Source organism: Ictalurus furcatus, chromosome 29 (assembly GCF_023375685.1).
Source record: "Ictalurus furcatus strain D&B chromosome 29, Billie_1.0, whole genome shotgun sequence".
Classification (NCBI taxonomy): domain Eukaryota; kingdom Metazoa; phylum Chordata; class Actinopteri; order Siluriformes; family Ictaluridae; genus Ictalurus; species Ictalurus furcatus.
Window position 1 is genome coordinate 11,437,111 of NC_071283.1, and position 19,288 is coordinate 11,456,398.

The following is a 19,288-nucleotide window of genomic DNA, read 5'->3' on the forward strand; positions in this document are numbered from 1 at the left end:
GACTCTCTATAGCACCTTCTATCTGTCTGTCTGTTTCTCTCTCTCTCTCTCTCTCCCCTCTCTCCCTTGATCTTTCTGTCTCTCTCTCTGCAACTCTGTAAATGACTTTGACCTTTGCTGACAGAAAGGGCAGAAGCACAGTGAGAAGGAGTGAGTGAATGGAGGAGTGAGAGGGGAAGGATAAGATAGAGGGATTGGAGGGAGGGGGAGAAGGAGAAAATGAGAGTGAGTAGGAGACACTATAATGAAGTGTAAGCAGTAGGTGGCTGTCAACACTAATAGATATAAAAAGAGTCAGGCTTCAGTCTACTGAGAAATATTCCTTAATGTTGAGTGATTTAAACAGTTTTCAGGAGAATATTAAGAAGCTTGTGTAAGTCACTGCTTTACCTGAAAGTTTTTTTTACTCCAGTGGTTTGTTTGCTTTAAATTTCAGTAATCAGTACAGCAATACATTCCACTCAGGTTAGTTACATTTCTACATCAATTTACAGAAATGTAGATCCAATGAACAGACACACATGAGAGTGGCATGGAAAACCTACCAGAGACACTAAGAGAGAAGTGGACTCATAGATGGAAGGATGGAGAAAATGAGAGAGGAGGGGAAAGAATAAAGAGGGAAAGAAAAGGGAGAGGCAATTATGATGGTGATGGAAATTAAAAGAGAGAGAGAGAGAGAGAGAGAGAGAGAGAGAGAGAGAGGTGGCAAAGAATGGGGTAGAGAGAAATAAATTAAAAGAGATAAAGAAAGGGATGTAGAAATGAGAGTGAGATAGAAAGAGGATTGTTAAATTAAGTAAAAAGTAGATTGACCAAAATGGAGAGAAGTGTAGAGAGAGAGAGAGAGAGAGAGAGAGAGAGATGGGGGTGAAGAGATTAACAGAAATGGAGAGAAGTGGAGAGGGACAGAGATGGGGGGATGGAGAGAAATGGAGTGAGAGAAAAAGATAGAAATGAGAGGGATAGAAAAAGAGAGATTGACAGAAATGGATATAGACAGCAAGAGAGAGAGAGAGAGAGAGAGAAATAGAAAGGAGAGAGAGAGAGAGACAGAAAGAAGGGTAGAAAAAGAGATTGACAAATGGAGAAAGAGCAAGCGCTTGAGAGAGAAATAGGAATGAGAGAGCGACAGAAAGAGGGATAGAAGAAGAGAGATTGACAGAAATGGAGAGAAGTGGAGAGGGAGAGAGATGGGGGGATGAGGAGATTAACAGAAATGGAGGGAGAGAAAAAGATAGAAATGAGAGAGACAGAAAAAGGGATAGAAAAAGAGAGATTGACAGAAATGGATATAGAGACCAAGAGAGAGAGAGAGAAATAGAAATGAGAGAGAGACAGAAAGAGGGATAGAAAAAGAGAGATTGGCAGAAATGGAGAGAGAGAAATAGAAATGAGAGAAATGCAGAGAGAGAGGGAAAACGAAGAGATTAACAGAAATGGAGAGAGAGAAAGATAAAAATGAGAGAGAGAGAGAAAGAAGGAAAGAAACTGAAAGAAAGGATGAGTTATAGAAATGGAAAGAGAAACAAAAAGGAGGAATGAAACGAAGAGAATGGCAGAAATAGAAAGTGGAATTGAGAGAAAGACAAAAGAGGGAGAGAAATCGACACATCATTACTGTCCACAATGTACAACAATCATCCAAAGGCGACACAGACTTTTGCACTCGATTCTATATCCATCTATACTATAAAGGTAATTTAAACTGGATTTGTCCCTCTCTCTCTCTCTCTCCGTGACTCAGGAGCGGGGGAAGATCGGCGTCATCTTCAACGTGGGAACGGACGACATCGCGATCGAGGAGAACGGAGTGGTGGTCAGTGATGGCAAATATCACGTGGTCCGCTTTACTAGAAGCGGCGGCAACGCAACACTGCAGGTGGACAACCAGCCCGTCATCGAGCGCTTCCCATCAGGTAGGGGGCGCACACACTTTTATACGATCGGGGTAGGCAATGTAACAGGAATTTTCATGAACAAACGGTGCAGAAATTCACAATTGTTTAAGGCAAAAACACTAGAAGTTGTATCGGACATTTGAGTTTGGACAGAATTTTTTGGAAAAAATGTTTATTTCACTGATTTTAATCCACTTGCATTTAACATCAAACTTTGAATAAGGCTTTAAGCTCCGCCCACTTGACACAATCACGTCATGTCATATATCCCTGCAAAGCTTGTCTCCTCATACATATGATAATCTGTGTATCAATATGATATACATCTCCATTTCCTTTACAAGCCATATAAACGCCACTTACTCGAGAGGAAACACATTAAACCGCATTGTATTTTCATTATTTTCCCTCAGAATGTGTTCGTTTTTTCGATGACCTACACTAGATACATTTGACACGTTCATTCCTATCCATATTTAACCGTATTATAGAGGAATTCCCCACAATATGCTGATCATTAGATTTATTTTAGATGTTAGACTGGAAAAATTACATGAACACGTTTTATATATATATATATATATGTATATATAACATGTTAATTTCTTGGATAAACAAAGAATAGGATGGTTTTTTTCTAACAAACCGATCTGTAAAATTATTCATCTTGAGTGTGTCATGACAGTGAAATAAACATTTTGATTCTAACTTCATCCAAAGAATTGAGATTTTTGTTTCGATTATGTATGCAAATTCATGCATGTTTATGTAAATGAACCACCATTTGCATGAATAAATGTAGCAAAAAGCTGGACTGATTGGTTGTGAAATCTACATTTAAAAAAAAACAAAACAAAACCTGTTCACTTCTAGTGTCTCGTCTTAAAAGCACACAAAGAGAGAGAAGAAAAACTTTATACGCACTCACGAATCACAAGAACGGTTTTAAATGACAATTTCAAAGATCGCATCATTCTATTGATGTCACAGCTCCCCCTCCCCCTCCCTCAATAATCAGTGATCATATTCACACTACAGGGGAATGATGCGATAAAGACAGATTTTAATCCATTGTTTCCCTTCCATACAGCATGATATTAGAGAGTTCTTAGTTTTCTGACTACTCATAGAGGCTACATAAGAATCTAAAAGATGCAGTGATGGGGATACATGTGTCATGGAGGAAGCACATTAGCAGCTACCATGCTGCAGAGTGTTAGGTAGTGGGCGTGAATTGGAAATGACTAACATTGCACACCGAAAGTATTAATAAACAAATAAGTAGTGTTGAACGCAGCCACGGGGGAGACTTTATATGCATGCAGAGTGTGTGTGTGAGTCAAGCTGGGATGGTATAAATCATCCATATAAGCACCTGCAAGGAAAACAATATGCACTCACCTAACACGCACATATACACGATTTCCTTTTTTTTTCTTTTTCTTTTTTATTCTTCTCTCTCTTTGTCCCTGTCTCTGTCTGAGGCAGTAGATATATATTCACCGTACTGCAGAAAAGGAAGATTTTTTCTGTCTTTTTTTTTTTTTTTCACCACGATCACACCAGGTCTTAATTGGAAATCTTTTGAACTGTAATAGGAATATAATGTTATGCTGCTGTTGATTGTTATTGAAATGAGTTTTCCATGTTACCACACCAAAACTGTGAAAATTGGAGTGTGTTTGCTTCTAAATGAGTTTCTTTGTTATTTTTTTTTTCTTCTTTTTTTTAAGTTTCTTTTTTTAATTTCACAAATTATATTATCTGGATAATGAAGGCGTATAAGGAAGCTTAATAATAGAATCCGGTCTTGTATGTGTGTATGAGTGGGTGTACATTTTTAGCCCTTTGTGAGGACCAAAATTGTGTCCTCGAAATTATAGGATACTGCCGAGGTGCCAATATTTACAGTTTAGCCAAAGCCATGGGTTTTGAGTCTTTCCTACAGCAATATGGGAGACTACGGTCTATTAAAAAAAATAAATAAATAAATAAAATAATACTACTTTCACTTTCACTATATATATATATATATATATATATATATATATATATATATATATATATATATATATATACACTTTGTATAGACATTATATACTATATAGTAGGTGATCTCTGGTCTGTAAAAAAACTCAGGATAGAATGTTTATGATTTATATTGTTAATGTGGTGACACTACATTTCTAGTTTTTTAGAGGTAAAATAATTTATTTTCCTCTCTGCCTGCTAGGGTTTTCCAGTTAATAGTGTTGCAATTTGTCTTCATAATCACAAGCTATTGTGATTCAAGAATCACAAGAATATACAGTACTTTAAACAAAGGACTGTGTAGATCAGGGGTATTCAGCTAAAATCGATCAAGCTACTGTAGAAACAAACATTCCTTGCATGCAAATGTCCACATAGTTATAAATAAGACAGTTTGAAGTGGTTATGCTTCGTTTCCACTTCTGACTAGCGATATGGACTCTAAACAGATGAGATACGTTATGCGGAGAGAATACTTCACACCTCTTTGTTTGTTTGTCTTTAAACATTGTTTCCTTTGTTGACTTTAAACAAGCCGTGTTGTCGGTTTGAGCTAAGGGCTCTTGCCTTATAGCTAATCTCTGATCGGATGAGCTGACGGCTGCTAAATAAGTTGCGTAAATGCAATTTTCCGGTGTGATTGGAAAAGACGATCTGCTCCAGAAGCTATGGTTCTTGTTTAGAAAACTCAAGTCACTGAACTATGTATAGTTTGTTTGTCGTGTGCTTGTCAGCACTGTTACAGGAGTTTTTCAAGTGCTAGGTTTGGTGAGGTGAATTACTTTGCTGGGTCGATTTCAAATGAGCGCTGATCATATTGGAGTTGTTTTTTTAAATCTGAGCTGGTTTAGCTTGTGTTAATGTAGATTAGAACAGAATATTTGTATTTGAGAGAGAGAGAGAAAGGGAAAGAAAGAAAAAGTGACAGAGATAGGGCTGAGATCTTCCTTATCTCAGCCTGTCCACACTCATTCTTTCATTTTGTGTCTGGAAAAGGTCGAACCTTCCATCATCCATCATCGCTGAGCAGCCGACTTACACATCTCCACGGTAACAGTGCAAGTGTAATGGCAAGCACTGGCTGCTTGGGCTTTGTGATGTTAAACATGGCATTAGGAGAGAATTACGGATGAGGAGAACCTCAAGGCTGAGTTTACTCTTTTTATAGTACGCCCTCACCTCCGGATCTCCTGAGAGCTTTGATGTTTTTGTTGTTTTGTATTTTGACATCAATGAGAGTGCATTTGCATTGCAATCCTCCAAGCATTCCTGTGTGTGTGTTTGAGAGAGAGAAAGAGAGAGTTAGGGTGTTCAAGGGCGTGTATGTCTTCGGTTTGACTCTAGTCGGAGCAAAAGGTGATGGAATGGATTGAGATGAGTGTGTATTTTAATTGGAAAAACTGGATAAGGAGATGAGTATAAACATTAAACAGTATAACAATTAAGTGTACAGTGTATGTATGCTTCCAAGAAAGAAAGAAAAAAAAGGGGGGGGGGAGGGTAATTTTTTCTTTGGTTGGTTAACAGTTCTAGCTTTTTAAAATATGTTCTTCGTTTTCTTTTTTTAGAAACATCAAAGTCTTGTAAAGGGACAAAATAAAAAAAACTTTTACACAGAATAAACTTATTATACGAAACCTTTTGTGTTTTTAGTGTTCAGGCCATTCCAGATGACTCTTCAAAAGAACCGGCACAAATGGGACCCTTAAGGATTCAAATTCTCTTAAACATTAAAAAGAAAAAGAAAAAAAAAACTACTTTACACTCGAGAATAACGTTGGTCAAAACTTGCTTGCCTCTTCCAGCAGGTTAAGGCTTGAAAATATAGAGAATAAAGATGGAGAGTTCTTTCAAATGGGAATGATTAAACCCTGACCCAGTTAGAGGGGTAGAAATCACCCCAGGAATGGAGCAGATGGAGCACATCCAACATTTAACAACTGCCTGATGGAGTGCAAAGTGCCTCCTTATGGTTAGGCTCAGAAATGTAACTTAACTGCAGATTTTATTTTTGTTTATAAATCAATAGCGTTTTGTCATTCGGTAAATTATTTAGCATCAGGTTTTAGTTGGTTTGCAATAGAGGATATATGGTGAATCCCGGTGTTGAATATCAAAACAGAAAAGACAAAACGCTTGCCAGACATCAGGGCTTTGGGTGAGTTTGCTGTATTGCTTTGTTTGTCCAATGCATCCTCTTGGGTCTTTCTTCCCTCATAGAGTGTTTGTCTTTCTGTCCGAAACTAAGCTGAAATGGTTTGCTGTTTAGGTCACCTTAATAAACTGAGGCAGATGGTTCCCCAGGGACATGCACACTATTATTGCCTCTCTCTTTGCCTTTCACTCTCTATATCTGTCTCGTTCTCTGTCTGACTTTACATGCTTTTTTTTCCCCTTAGTCTAATCTCGCTAAAAATGCCACAGGCCTGACTGTCCTTTATGAATGTTTTCCAATAAATAGATTAATTTGTTTTTGTATACAGATGTGATTTGTTTTTTTTTTTTTTTAAATAAATAATAAAAAGATTTAATTATGGGCAAAAGTGGTGACACAGATTCAAATTCTCTACACAAACATTTAGATAAACTACTTTATACTCTAGACTGCAGGGGTGTCCAATCTTATCCGCAAAGGGCCGGTGTGGGTGCAGGTTTTCATTCCAACCAAGCAAGAGCCACATCTGATTCCACCTGTTTAATTAGTTGATCTTGGCTTTCAATAAACTCAGGTGTGGCTCCTGCTTGGTTGGAATGAAAACCTGCACCCACACCGGAACTTTCCGGAAAAGATTGGACACCCCAGCTCTAGAGTATAAAACCTGGTGGCCTCTTCTAAGAGGTTAACGGGTGGACATCTTGGACATTGGGTGAATATTTCCACCCCAAAAACACATTCGAATGGTTGGGCAAACCCAAACTGAAATATTTCATCATGGCTATATTAATCCCAGTCATCTCAGTCTCAACCCTGTTGAAAACATGTAAAAGCCTAATATTAAAGAGCTGAAAATGCTATGCATAGAGGAACAGGTCATCTACAAAGGAAACTTTATCAAATTTATTTTCAAACCAGTGTTTTGCGAAAACATGAAGAAAAGTCCATGTTTAAATAAAATACTACAGTTTATGTTAATACTTATTTTTCTACAAGTATGCACTCACTGAGAACTATATAAGGAACACGTCTACACCTACTCATTCATGCAATTATCTAATCAGCCGATTGCATGGCGTTGGTGCAATGTATAAAATCATGCAGATGTGGTCGAGCAGCTTCAGGTAATGCTCACAATAACCATCAGAATGCGGGGAGAAACATGTGATCTCAGTGATTTTTTGATCGTGACATGATTGTTGGTGTCAGAAGGGTGGGTTTGAGTATTTCTCATGCATGACAGTCTCTAGGGTTTACTCAGAAGTGTGCAATAAAGAAAAAACATCCAGTGAGCGGTGGTTCTGTGGACACCTTGTTGATGAGCGAAGTCAACGGAGAAAGGCCAGACTGGTTCGAGCAGACAGAAAGGCTACAGTAACTCAAATATCTGCTCTGTACAATTGTGGTGAGCAGAAAAGCATCTCAACTGATCGAACTTTGAGGCGGATGGTTTACAACAGCAGAAGACCACGTCAGGTTTCACTTCTTTCAGCCAAGAACAGAAAGCTGAGACTGCATGGGCACAGGCTCACCAAAACTCTACAGTTGAAGACTGGAAAAATGGAGCCTTGCCTGATGAATCTCAATTTCTGCTGAGCCACACAGATGTTAAGATCAGAGTTTGGCACCAACACCATGTCTCCATGGATCCAGTCTGCCTCCAGGCTGGTGGAGGTGGTGGAATGTTTTCTTGGCACACTTTGGGCCCATTAATATCAATCAATGATCACTTGAATGCCACAGTCTATTTGAGTATTGTTGCTGACCATGTGCATCCCTTTACAACCACAATTTACCATCTTCTAATGGTTACTTCCAGCGTGAAGATATAATGGTTACTTCCAGTGCCTCACCATGCACCATGTCACTAAGCGAAAGTAATCTCAAACTAATTTCATGAACAGAACAATGTGTTCAATGTTCTTCAGTGGCCTTCACAGTGACCGGATCGGATTTTAATAGAACACCTTTGGGATGTGTTAGAACGGTGGATTCGCAGGATGAAAGTGCACCTGAAAAATCTGCAGGAATTGTGGGACACTGTCATGTCAACATGAAACAGAATCTCAAAGGAATGTTCAACGTCTTGTGGAATCCATGTCACGAAGCATTGAGGCTGTTTTGAGAGCAAAGGGAGGCTCTACCTAGTATTAATATAATGTTCCTAAGAAAGTGTGTGTTGGTGTGTGTTGGATATATGGATAGATATAACTAAGCCGGGTAGCACTGAGACGGTGAGGATGGATGAATATGGCTGGCAGTGTTTTGGTAATCAGCAGAAAGATCCATGGATTAATCTGGCCAGCAGAGTGCTGCTCACACACCACTGCTTTTAATTCACTACTTTATAATACTTACCGTCTCAGAAACCCATCAACACCGGAAAAGTCATAAAGAACAGTGTGAAGTTCAGCGAGTTAGAGAGATTCTGCTCTTACTCTCTATGGGAATGTGTGTTTAACATCATCTCTGAGACTGCTGCACAGTCTGTTATCTGAAATAGCGTGGCAAACAACTATAATACTCTATTTCACGCTGATCTCTGCACCTGTTTCCTCTCGGTATCCGAAAGAAATGCTGTGTGGCTTTTTTCCATGAGCTTAGCTTTTTCAATAAATGCTGATTTCTTCAGAACCATGGACAGCTACTGACCAGCGTATGCAAATGATTTCTGCTGAATTTGTGGTTATAGTATGTTAGGTCATTCAGAAGGACCTGGATTTTATTGGTTGTTTTGGGGTTTGTTGTTGTTGTTGTTGTTTAGAGCATCTGGTCAAGACTAGAGGTGCACATCAGGACTGGGATTCTTTGGGATGCAACGTAAAAGTTGTTTTTACTTTGGAGTGGGCCAGTCCAATGGTTGAATATGAAGCTCATGGGACAAACAAAAACCCATTTCATTTACAGCATTCATTCAATCATTCATTCTTTCATTCTTAGTAACTGTCTAGTCAGGGTTGTGGTGGTTTAAATTTGGTCACTAGTTTGTTTATATTGTGGAAAATCGAACCAACTAAATTAGTTACACAATATCAGAGGCAGATACAAAAAATACTCCACAAGCAATTAAAAACAGCCCAGGGGATATCTCTAGTTAACAATAGGCCTTCCTGTTTAGGCCACACCCACTTCAGGATTAAATCTGAATATACACTATATGGCCAAAATTATATCCTGTACATCCTAAAGATGTTCACTGGGGTTGAGTCAGGGCTCTGTGCAGGCCACTTGAGATTCCAGTCCAATCTTGGCAAACCATATCTTCACGGAGCTCGCTTTGTACACAGAGGCACTGCCATGCTGGAACATGTTTAGACCACTCAGTGAAGGTAAATCTTAATGTTACAGCATACTCTACAAAGACATTCCTCCATTTTTGTGGCACCAGTTTGAGTAGGGCCCACACATGGGTGTAATGGTGTAACACATACTTTTGGGCATATAGTATAGATTCATGTCATTGCATATATACATCAAGGGTGCATCTCAAACACAGACCCAGCAGTCCACAGTTTATAAATTATGAGACATGTACTTATCTAAAAGTATGTTTCAGAAAGCACACTGCATAACCAAACCTGATCAGAGCAGCTGGCTATGAAAATATACTGAATGTAGCCTACATGACAGTGCCCCAAATGTTTTTACAAGGTTGTAATTACCTGCAAATGAAGTACACTTACTCAGGATGATACAGATGATACAGAACTGATACATGTGGCTGCCATTCCTGGAAGCCAGCCAGGGACTCTGGGTAGCTCCTTGGAGAGGTTTTGATTAGTTCGTTTGCAGTCGAGTTGCACTACCAGTTAAAGAGTCAGTGGCAATGGAGTAAGCGACTTCATAGAGAGAGAGAGAGAGAGAGAGAGAGAGAGAGAGAGAGAGAGAGAGGGAAAGAGGGTGACAGAAGAAAAGATTGCTTCCATTAATTAAAGAACTGACAACTTTGATTTCCGAACGTCTCCTGTTCTCACTGCCAGTGAGAGTGAAAAACAAAGGGAGAGATGGATAGAGTATAAGGTTAAAGGACAGTCAACACTGCAGTCATTAGAGGAAATAATGAAGTAATTCTCTGTCTATATAGACACAGATCATTAAATATTTGAAGTATCATCTGAATTTGTACCTGAAAAATGGGAAAGCAAATCAAACCGAGGGTGAATTTAATTGCCGTGTTTCAAACTGGTCGCTTCTAGGCAGAGAAAACGAGTACTCAAGTTTATGGAGAAGTATTATGTTTGGCAATGGCTATGTATACAGTTCAGTGCAAATGTTAGCACACCCGCAGGCCAAAATAAAGAAATAGTAGAATTAAAATTTAGGCTTCACAGAAGTTCTTTCACCTTCTTAGCACTTTCTATGAAGACCATATTTATAGTGAATAAGACATTATGCACATTGTCACATTTTTTTTTTTATGAACTTGCACTACACTTTAGAGCAAGCCTCATTTCTTTCACAAATTATTCATTATGAATTCTTAACCTACTACATTATGAGTAGCGTTTGTACCAACAGCAAGCATACTGTTATTTTTTGTTTGATTTAACTATTTCTCACTGCTCATAAATATTTTTAAAACGTTATTACTATTAATATTTTAATAAACCTTTATTACACATTATATTGGTAATACCATGTGTCATGAAACCCTACTTAACATGCATACTGTAAACAATTCATAACACATTATACAGTGGGGGAAATAAGTATTGGACACGTCAACATTTTTTTCAGTAAATATATTTCCAGTGAGGATATTCACATGAAAATATCTCCAGACATCAGTATTAACTCAAGAAATCTGGAAATATAAAGAATTCACAAGATTAAAGTCCATAAATTGAAAAAAGTTAGAAGAGTAGCCCAGCCAAGGACCTCTCGGAAAGAGCTCCGGAAACACTTGGAGGCAGCAGGTGCCATCGTCACAGAGAAGATAATAGGCAATGCAGTCCACTGCAAAGAAATGGCACTGCACATCACCCTCAAAACACTATACCAACAGTTATGTGTGGCGGAGGAAGCATCATGGTATGGGGCTGTTTTTCCATCGCATGGTACTGGCATACTTCATATAATTGAAGGAACGATGAATGGAGCCCTTTACTGGGAGATTCTTGAGAAGAATCCGCTGCTATCCACCAGGATGATGAAGATGAGACGTGGGTGCACCTTCCAGCAGGACAATGATCCAAAGCATACAGCAAAGGAAACTCTCAATTGGTTTCAGAGAAAAAAAATCAAGGCGTTAGAATGGCCCAGTCAATCACCTGACTCGAATCCAATTGGACAAGATTTAAAGACAATATGTTTAGAAGAATGGACCAAAATCACACCTGAATACTGCGGCCCATTCATTTCTTCATACAGAAAGTGTCTTGAAGCTGTCATTAAAAACAAAGGCTTCTCCACTAAGAATTAAAAAAAAAAATTCAGTTATCGTGTTCAATACTTTTTACCTGTGTCATTCCGCTTTATTACACATAACTTTATTTATGGACTTTAATGTTGTGAATTCTTTATATTTCCGGATTTCTTGAGTTATTACTGATGTCTGGTGACATCATATTTCATGTGAATAGCCTCATCGGAAATATTACTGTTACTGTATAATGCATTATAACCAAGTAATTGAGCAGTGTGTAAAATGACTTATAAAACATCATGATATGTTTTATATCTGTTATATTCATAGTTCATTATACATATGGCCTTCGTAGAAAGTATTATAACTCTACATCGCTATCTTCAAATCAAAAAGGGTAGTATTTTCTCACTATTTTCAGTTTATTTTGCCTTTTGGATTGTTGTTTTGTTGCAGCATACACCCCCGTTTCATTTCTAACATCCTAGAAGTCCCTTTTGTTTAAGGAGATAGGTTTATTTATTTATTTACTTACTTACTTACTTACTTACTTATTTCAAACAGAAACCATGGGGATTGTATTCATCTTGAGTGTAATTCAGCTGTGTTCAATCCCCTCTGTTGTTATTTCACTGTAGTGAAAAACATTATTCAAGCAAGGCTAGCTTCTTCATTTTACCCTGACAAATTGGAGTGGTGTGAATTTAGACGTGGGTAGGTAGGATTTAATACCAATATTTTAATGCACTTAACTTAAAGTGAGACGTAATTATATTAGTTTACGAACCATCAACTCTATGAGCTTATCCTTTAAACCATTGATATGTTTTATTTACGAGTGCACATCGAATTCCCAAAAACATTTTTACGGTGTTATTTCATTAATTAAACTCAAAATAGCAAATTGAAACCCTGATTAAAAATAACATACATCCCTCACATATTACGACTTGATTTGTATTATGACCTAGATTTAGTGTCCCGTGATTATACGCATAATCTCAGTGGCGCACACAGAAATTCGACTTTATAACGTGTGTAACCTGACTCTGAATATGCATAACTTTCCATCACAAAATATTGACGCAACGTTCAGACTTAACACTGTTCGTGTTAAAATTCAAGCTGATAGTGAACAGTATTTTGCTTAATTTCGTCATTGCACATGCCATGTTCAACATCCTAGTGGTACAGCTTTGGCCAAGAATAAAGGATGATATGAGCAATGTAAATTCTCAATCAAATACTGTGTGTGTATGTGTGTGTTTGTGTGATCCAGACACTGTTATCATGTATTGAACTTTTCTTATCATCTTTTTCCTTCACAGCTATACCCCTTATTTAAACAGTTTTGGTGTGGTAAAACTGAATCAATATTTAAAATGAATATATCTTTGATGAGCTTCACAGCAGCAAGGAATCTGCTATTCCTTTTGGGTTAAATTATCAAAGCTCGTTGAAATGTGGGTTTTTGGTTTTTTTTTTCATTTCATAGGACACACAAGGCAGAAAATATCTTCCTTTTGGTGAAACTATGAAAAATGTTCAACATTATACTGTATATTCACTGCATTCTATGTTTATTATTATTATTGCTGCTTTTTTTAAGTGAGCATTTTGTATGTGTTTATATTTTATATTTATAAAATGAGCCTTTCCTGTAACTATGACCAAGTAAACACTGAATTTCTAAATTCTTCATAAATATATATTTAACTCATTACCTCATAACTAAACGACTATTTTAAAAACACATGGTAACTAAAGCTTTGTTAACTTCCTAACCAAGAACAACAAAAAAAAAATACATTTAACCCAAGAAAGCATAACATCTTTTTTTCGCAAACACTAAAGCTGATTTTAAAGTTAATAACCTGCTAAACTGTTTATTTCATTTTATTCCAACATTTCACTTCTAACCCTTTGACCTATGAACATTGAGATTGTAAGATGTTGAATTTGTTTTTTTTTTTGTTTGTTTGTTTGTTTGTTTTTTTTTTCTTTTGTTTTTTTTTTCTCCAAATTCTCTAAAGGGAACTTTGATAATGAGCGCCTGGCTATTGCCAGACAAAGAATCCCATACAGACTTGGTCGGGTAGTAGACGAGTGGCTACTCGACAAAGGTAATAAACTCCATTAATCCCACTTAATGAGCTAATCGTCTAATTGACTTAACCACATCTCTGAAAGAGGGGCAGACCCATCAGTGCTTGCTGTAATTCCCAGGCATTTGGCGACAAACAGACAACAGAAGGTCCAAAATGAGAAAATTAATGAACTATCCAGCTTTGTTAATGTGTACTAATAATACTAGTAATCAATCGGGCATCTTTTAAACGAGCGCTACATGGATAAACTGTTATTTAATTGAGGATCATGATCTATTTCTAGGCAATTATGTAGATGAATCTTGTAAACAACAGAAAAACTTATTTTATATTGATATATAAGTAAGTCTTCTTGGACACTGGTCTGCACACCATGTATAGTGTGTCCAAAATGATTCTAAAAGGTGTCTTTTGCACATCTCAATATGGGACTGCACCTCTTTGGAGTATTAACCCTACCAATAACCAGCACATAACATCCCCCTAACCTCCCAGCAACAGCCAGCATACAACCCTTCCCACTGGTTATTACCCTTACTCTACATCCCAGTGTACTTGGCTGTTGTGAATTCTTCTCATTCATGTTATAGATTTTATATAAGCGTTCAGATATTAAAGAAGCATTAAGCCAACTATGATCTTGTTGGAAGAACTCCCAGATTATAACAGTTTGAGCGATTGAAACCTTATGCTCATAATCATGAGCATCTTTAAACGTTAAAGGGACTGCACTTTAACGATTTGCCCATTCAAATTGACTCAACTTTAACCCTTTGAGTGCCAGACCCCCCCCCCACCCCCCACCCTTCGTGTGCACTATCGTTGGTGATGCCGTAGGTGGTTAATTTCTAAAGAAGTACGAATATTTTTTGCCCCTTTTACCTTCCCTTTCTCTTCATACGCAAAAGCAGTAGCCGTATTCAGCCAGCGATATTAATCATACACTAGATATACTATAAAACTCAGGAGCGTTAGATTTGTCATTTTTACATAATGAGAGAAATGAAGTCTAAATTTTGAGTCAATTGTAAAGCTCTAAGCAATCTTTGTGATGCTATTAATTATTAAGCGCCAATTCAGGCATGAAATTGTAAACCACATTAATTTGTTTGAAATGCTGAATTAGAGATTTCTATGTGTGTCAGACTGACACATTTGTCATCTTAATGGAATTATCCCCCCCCCACCCCCACCCCCCGCGTTCTAGTCAAGCATTACATTTGGAAGATATCTAAATTATCTGAGATGTAAAGTCTTTTAGACTCCTCCGTAATTACTCCTCCAGATTAAATATACTGAGTCAGTGAAGCACATATTTCTTAGAAATCATTAGCAAGGAGGATTTGTTTTGTAGACACACTGGAGATTTGGATGTTTATCTCGGTCTACAGTATGCATAAAGAGTATATGACCTCTTTCGTCTGTACATTAATAGGTCAATTAGTGTCGGAGATAATATTAGTTCAACCTAAAGAGCAGCAGAAGTAAATGAAGAGAAGGGAATAAATGAGGGAGACACAGCAAGTGAGAAAGGGAGGGGGCTGTTAATTTGTTTCTTTCAACTCAAAGGGTTAAAGCCATAAGCCATAGCGATAACCAGAAAGAAGAAGAGAGACAGAGTCCCAAGGGCAAGCAGAATTTAACCACCTAACAGCAAATCAAATCCAACCTCGATCTAAACTCTGAGAGCTGTCAGTCCTGTCCTCCGATCGTCAAACCAATCCGAATTTTATGATTTTAGACAACAGGCATGCTCTCGGTCATAAACCTGTTTCTAAATGCACATAACCTTTGAAAAATTTGGATAAGTATCATCATAATTGTATCCAAGACATACCTAAACACACCACTAACCAGATTTAAAACATTTTAAACCAAAATTAACTGGTCGTGTACTGTTATCATGGACAGTACATGCCACCCTCGGTCTTACCTCCCTAAAAGACTGCAAACTCAGAGGGTTAAAACCTGACACGGTTTGTGGAAAAGCTGAACATTTTAACAATCTGACGTCTAACTATTGGATGACTGAAGGTTTTAAGAGATTTTTGTGAAAACTAGGTCCCTTTAACATTTATTGTAACATGACCACATTGATGTTTTGTGATGTATGTTGAGACTCATATCATGAATCTTATTTGACTGATAGATTTATATATTACAATTTAATGTCAAATTGAATAGAGTCTATAGTTATGCATGTATGAATCTGCACCATGTGTATTGGTTCAAATGGAATATTGAATGTTTTTTTTTTTTTTCTACTGATGGGTCTCTCACACTTCATGGTCTCTCTGAAATTACACTAATGAAATCTCCCTCCTCAGCTGTCAATGGGATTTTGGCTGCATATGGCGTTTTCTTTAATGAAAGTACCAAAGGAGATGATCCAGAGAAATAATGGTACTGAAGAAGAATTTTTTTTTTTTTTTTTTTTTTCGAGAGCTACGTTTGCTCATTCGTCCTCCTTTTGCTGTGTCTCAGATTTTTCCTCCCTCTCCGTATCCCCAATATCACTCCCGACATTGAGTTAGATGAGAGAGAACGTCTAGGACATGTTACAGTGAGGGAGTAATAAATCCAAAACGGCAGCAGTTATAGCAGCTCGATGGAGGGGAAAAAGAAGTCCCTAAACTTTGTAACAGCTCGATTCCAGCGAAACCCACTCAGTCGTGTCGTTTCGTTTTCTAAAGCCGCTCTCCTCTGTTCCCTCATCCCTAGCATCCTCCCATTGCTTCATATCTCATTACATTTCTTTCTTTGATCCCTACCTCCTTCCGTTTTCTTGCTGCCTCTCTTTTTAACTCTCTCGGTCTCTCTAATCCTCTCCCATTTGTCTCCGACAGTCCTTACTTTTCACCACGCCTACTGTAAACGCATTACGGCAGCTCTGCCGTAATCAGCGGTATTCTTCAATTGCTAGCACTTTATTTGAAGGGTATCTACATACTGTAGCTAAGCTAACTTTGCCCATTGCAGTAACTATCTTTCCTTTCGCTGTGTACCAAGAAAGAAAAAAAAAACAACACAAAATGTTTTCTCATAAAACAAAAAGCCACGACTAACTTGCTATTATAAAAATATATGGAAACTGTTGAATTTTACATCAGATTTTTAGTTTTGTATTCTTTGGTCATAGACAGTGATAAACAATTTCGAAAAGGTCTTTAAAGATTAAGACATTAAATTTAGTCTATTCATTTGAACTCGGACTGTAGCTCTCCTCTACTACAACATGGCATAGCTGTAGAAAACAAAAACAAAAACAAACAAAAAAAATTAAATACATAAATCACACATGGCCACAATTCTACTAGTCAACAGTAATGTCACTTGACTTTTTGACAAAAGCCTTTAATAAAGTGTTTTATAAACACTTATGAATGTGTTATGAAGTTCATATGTAGGTACCCTTCAAATAGAGTGTTACCCTTCATTTTGACTGTTTTAGGGTGTAATAGTTGGTTTGAGGGAAAAAAATATATACCATAGCTCTGTTGAACTGTCAAATTGTATTGGTCAGAGGTGTTGATTAATTTTCCATAACAGCACTACTGACAAGAGTGTCAGTTATTATTGAAATCACAAATTGTTGTTATGGTGAAGCTTCCTGAAAGCTTCCTGAGACGTTTGTTTAACGTTTATGGAAGGAGTCTCCAGTGTCAGTGCTTTTTTTTACATTCAGTAAGTTTTCTGCTACAGGAAAGTCCTCAGGACCAAGGATTTTTTTTTTTTGTAACATAAAGAGTTGTGTTCTTTGTTTGTTTGTTAGTTTTATTAACTTCATGAGAGAAAAAAGAAGCGGATGAGGGAATAAATGTTTATAGCTGTCATAACGTAAGCGATAACAGGAACTAGCTTTGTTTAACAGACATTCCACAACATTAAACGTAACTATCGGTGGATAGTGTCATTCGTTAATACATTTAAATTTGTAAATTGCTGTGGCATAAGAGGAATAAAACAATACGGCACGTGCATTTTTTATTATTTTTATTTTCAGGGAAACTAATCAATTAACGCAGGATTTAAGGTGAGAGCACACCTTGGATAGGAGATGTATATAGATATACAAAGACAGAAACAATGAAACAAGTGAAAGAATAGAACAGTCTTTCTAATCCTGCTCACTGGGAGAGAAATAAAGCAGCATGACGTTACAAATAAGCTCAGAAAATTGGTCTTTCTTTTCATGTTTCATCACAGTAAACATGTTGCCTAGAGTTGATGAGGAATATTTATCCACACTCTCTCCGGACTCAGCCAGAGCCCACTGGTATAGAATGAAAGCTTCATCTGAGAGGCTTATACCATTGGTTCAGAAGTTTGGTATTTTGTATGCAAAACACATTTTTCACAGTCTAACATTCCTGATTAAGCTCATGAACAGCTTTAATTGTGAGCATGATTCATCTGGTGTGTGTAGCAGAGTAGGGGAGTAAATCTACAGCATAGGATTATGAGCCACTGTGATATAAGTATGCTTTATGGTTACCTTGGCATCCAATATTTGCTTCTTTATTAGTGCTATGGAGCTGTGAGGCTAAAACATGAAATAAAAGTCTATAGCATCCTTGTCTAACAAGCCAGACTTTTTTTGTTTCAACATTAAACATGGCCCAATATTAAACGTCCTATTTTCACAGGAAGAGGCCATTTAACTGACCAACCACAGATCTTTCCTAAAGCTTATGGGCAAACATGCAAAGGTAGCTTTTATCTTACCTACTGGCGAGCCATAGGATGTAATTTGCTTGTGTACTATTGCCCTGCTAGGACAAGCAAGAGCAGGAATTATATTCACAGGAAGAGACCATTTAACTGACCAGCCACAGACCTTTCCTATTGCTTATGGGCAAACATGCAAAGATACCTTTTAAAGACAAAATACTGTGAATACTGTGGACTATAGATTGCTCCACAGAGCTAATTTAACTTCCATTTCCAAAGTGTCTTTCCATTTGTTCCCTGTCAAAAAAAAAAAAGTTTGGCAACACAGAAATGCAAATAAGCAATCGGATTGCAAGATCCTTCACGATTCTGAAGCTCATTCTGAACAGATTCTGAACAGGTATCACATGCTCAGAGGTTGCTTAATTTAATATTATCCTATTTAGTACATAAATACATGGCCAGGTGTTTGTTTAGCCTACTTGGCTTAATCTTGGTTTTACATTTTTTATTTTATTTTTGTAAAATGGCAGTGAGAGTCCATATCTGTGAATTTAAGCTCAGAGTGGAACTATAATAGATGTGGAAAAGGAAAGGAAAAATGTGAAATTTTGACATTTTATTTTATGAAGTTCTGGAAAAGAAAAAAAAAAATATATATATATATATATATATATATATATATATATATATATATATATATATATATATATATATATATATTTGTGTGTGTGTGTGTGTGTGTGTGTGTGTGTGTGTGTGTGTTCTAGTTTAAATCTAGGTCTAGAGACCAGAAAGATACGAAAGTCTGATGGTGGTCCCCATAATGTTACATGTTTGTTCCTGTGTATATAACTGAAAGTTCATGTTTGAAGTCTGAAACTACCTCAATCACAAAACATTTTTCAATAAGATAGCCTTCCATTACCTGCTAGCTATTTTTAACCTCGTAGCTTCCGTGCAAAGCTAAATAAGCCAACATCCAACACCAATTATTTGAAGTAAAGGGGAAATTGTGCAAATTTCTTCAGCATCTATTCTTCTCAAATAGAGAGAA

The 19,288-nt window shown here is 37.2% G+C and overlaps 1 protein-coding gene across 1 annotated transcript in view; it reads left to right on the top strand.

The window, feature by feature from the left end:
* The window catches only part of LOC128604279 (neurexin-2-like), a 302,809-nt gene that overhangs the window by 250,934 nt on the left and 32,587 nt on the right, over positions 1-19,288 (top strand). Inside the window, exon 12 of the mRNA XM_053619289.1 lies at positions 1,748-1,919. Within this exon, the coding sequence (XP_053475264.1) occupies positions 1,748-1,919 (172 nt within the window). The remainder of the gene's footprint in view (positions 1-1,747; positions 1,920-19,288) is intronic.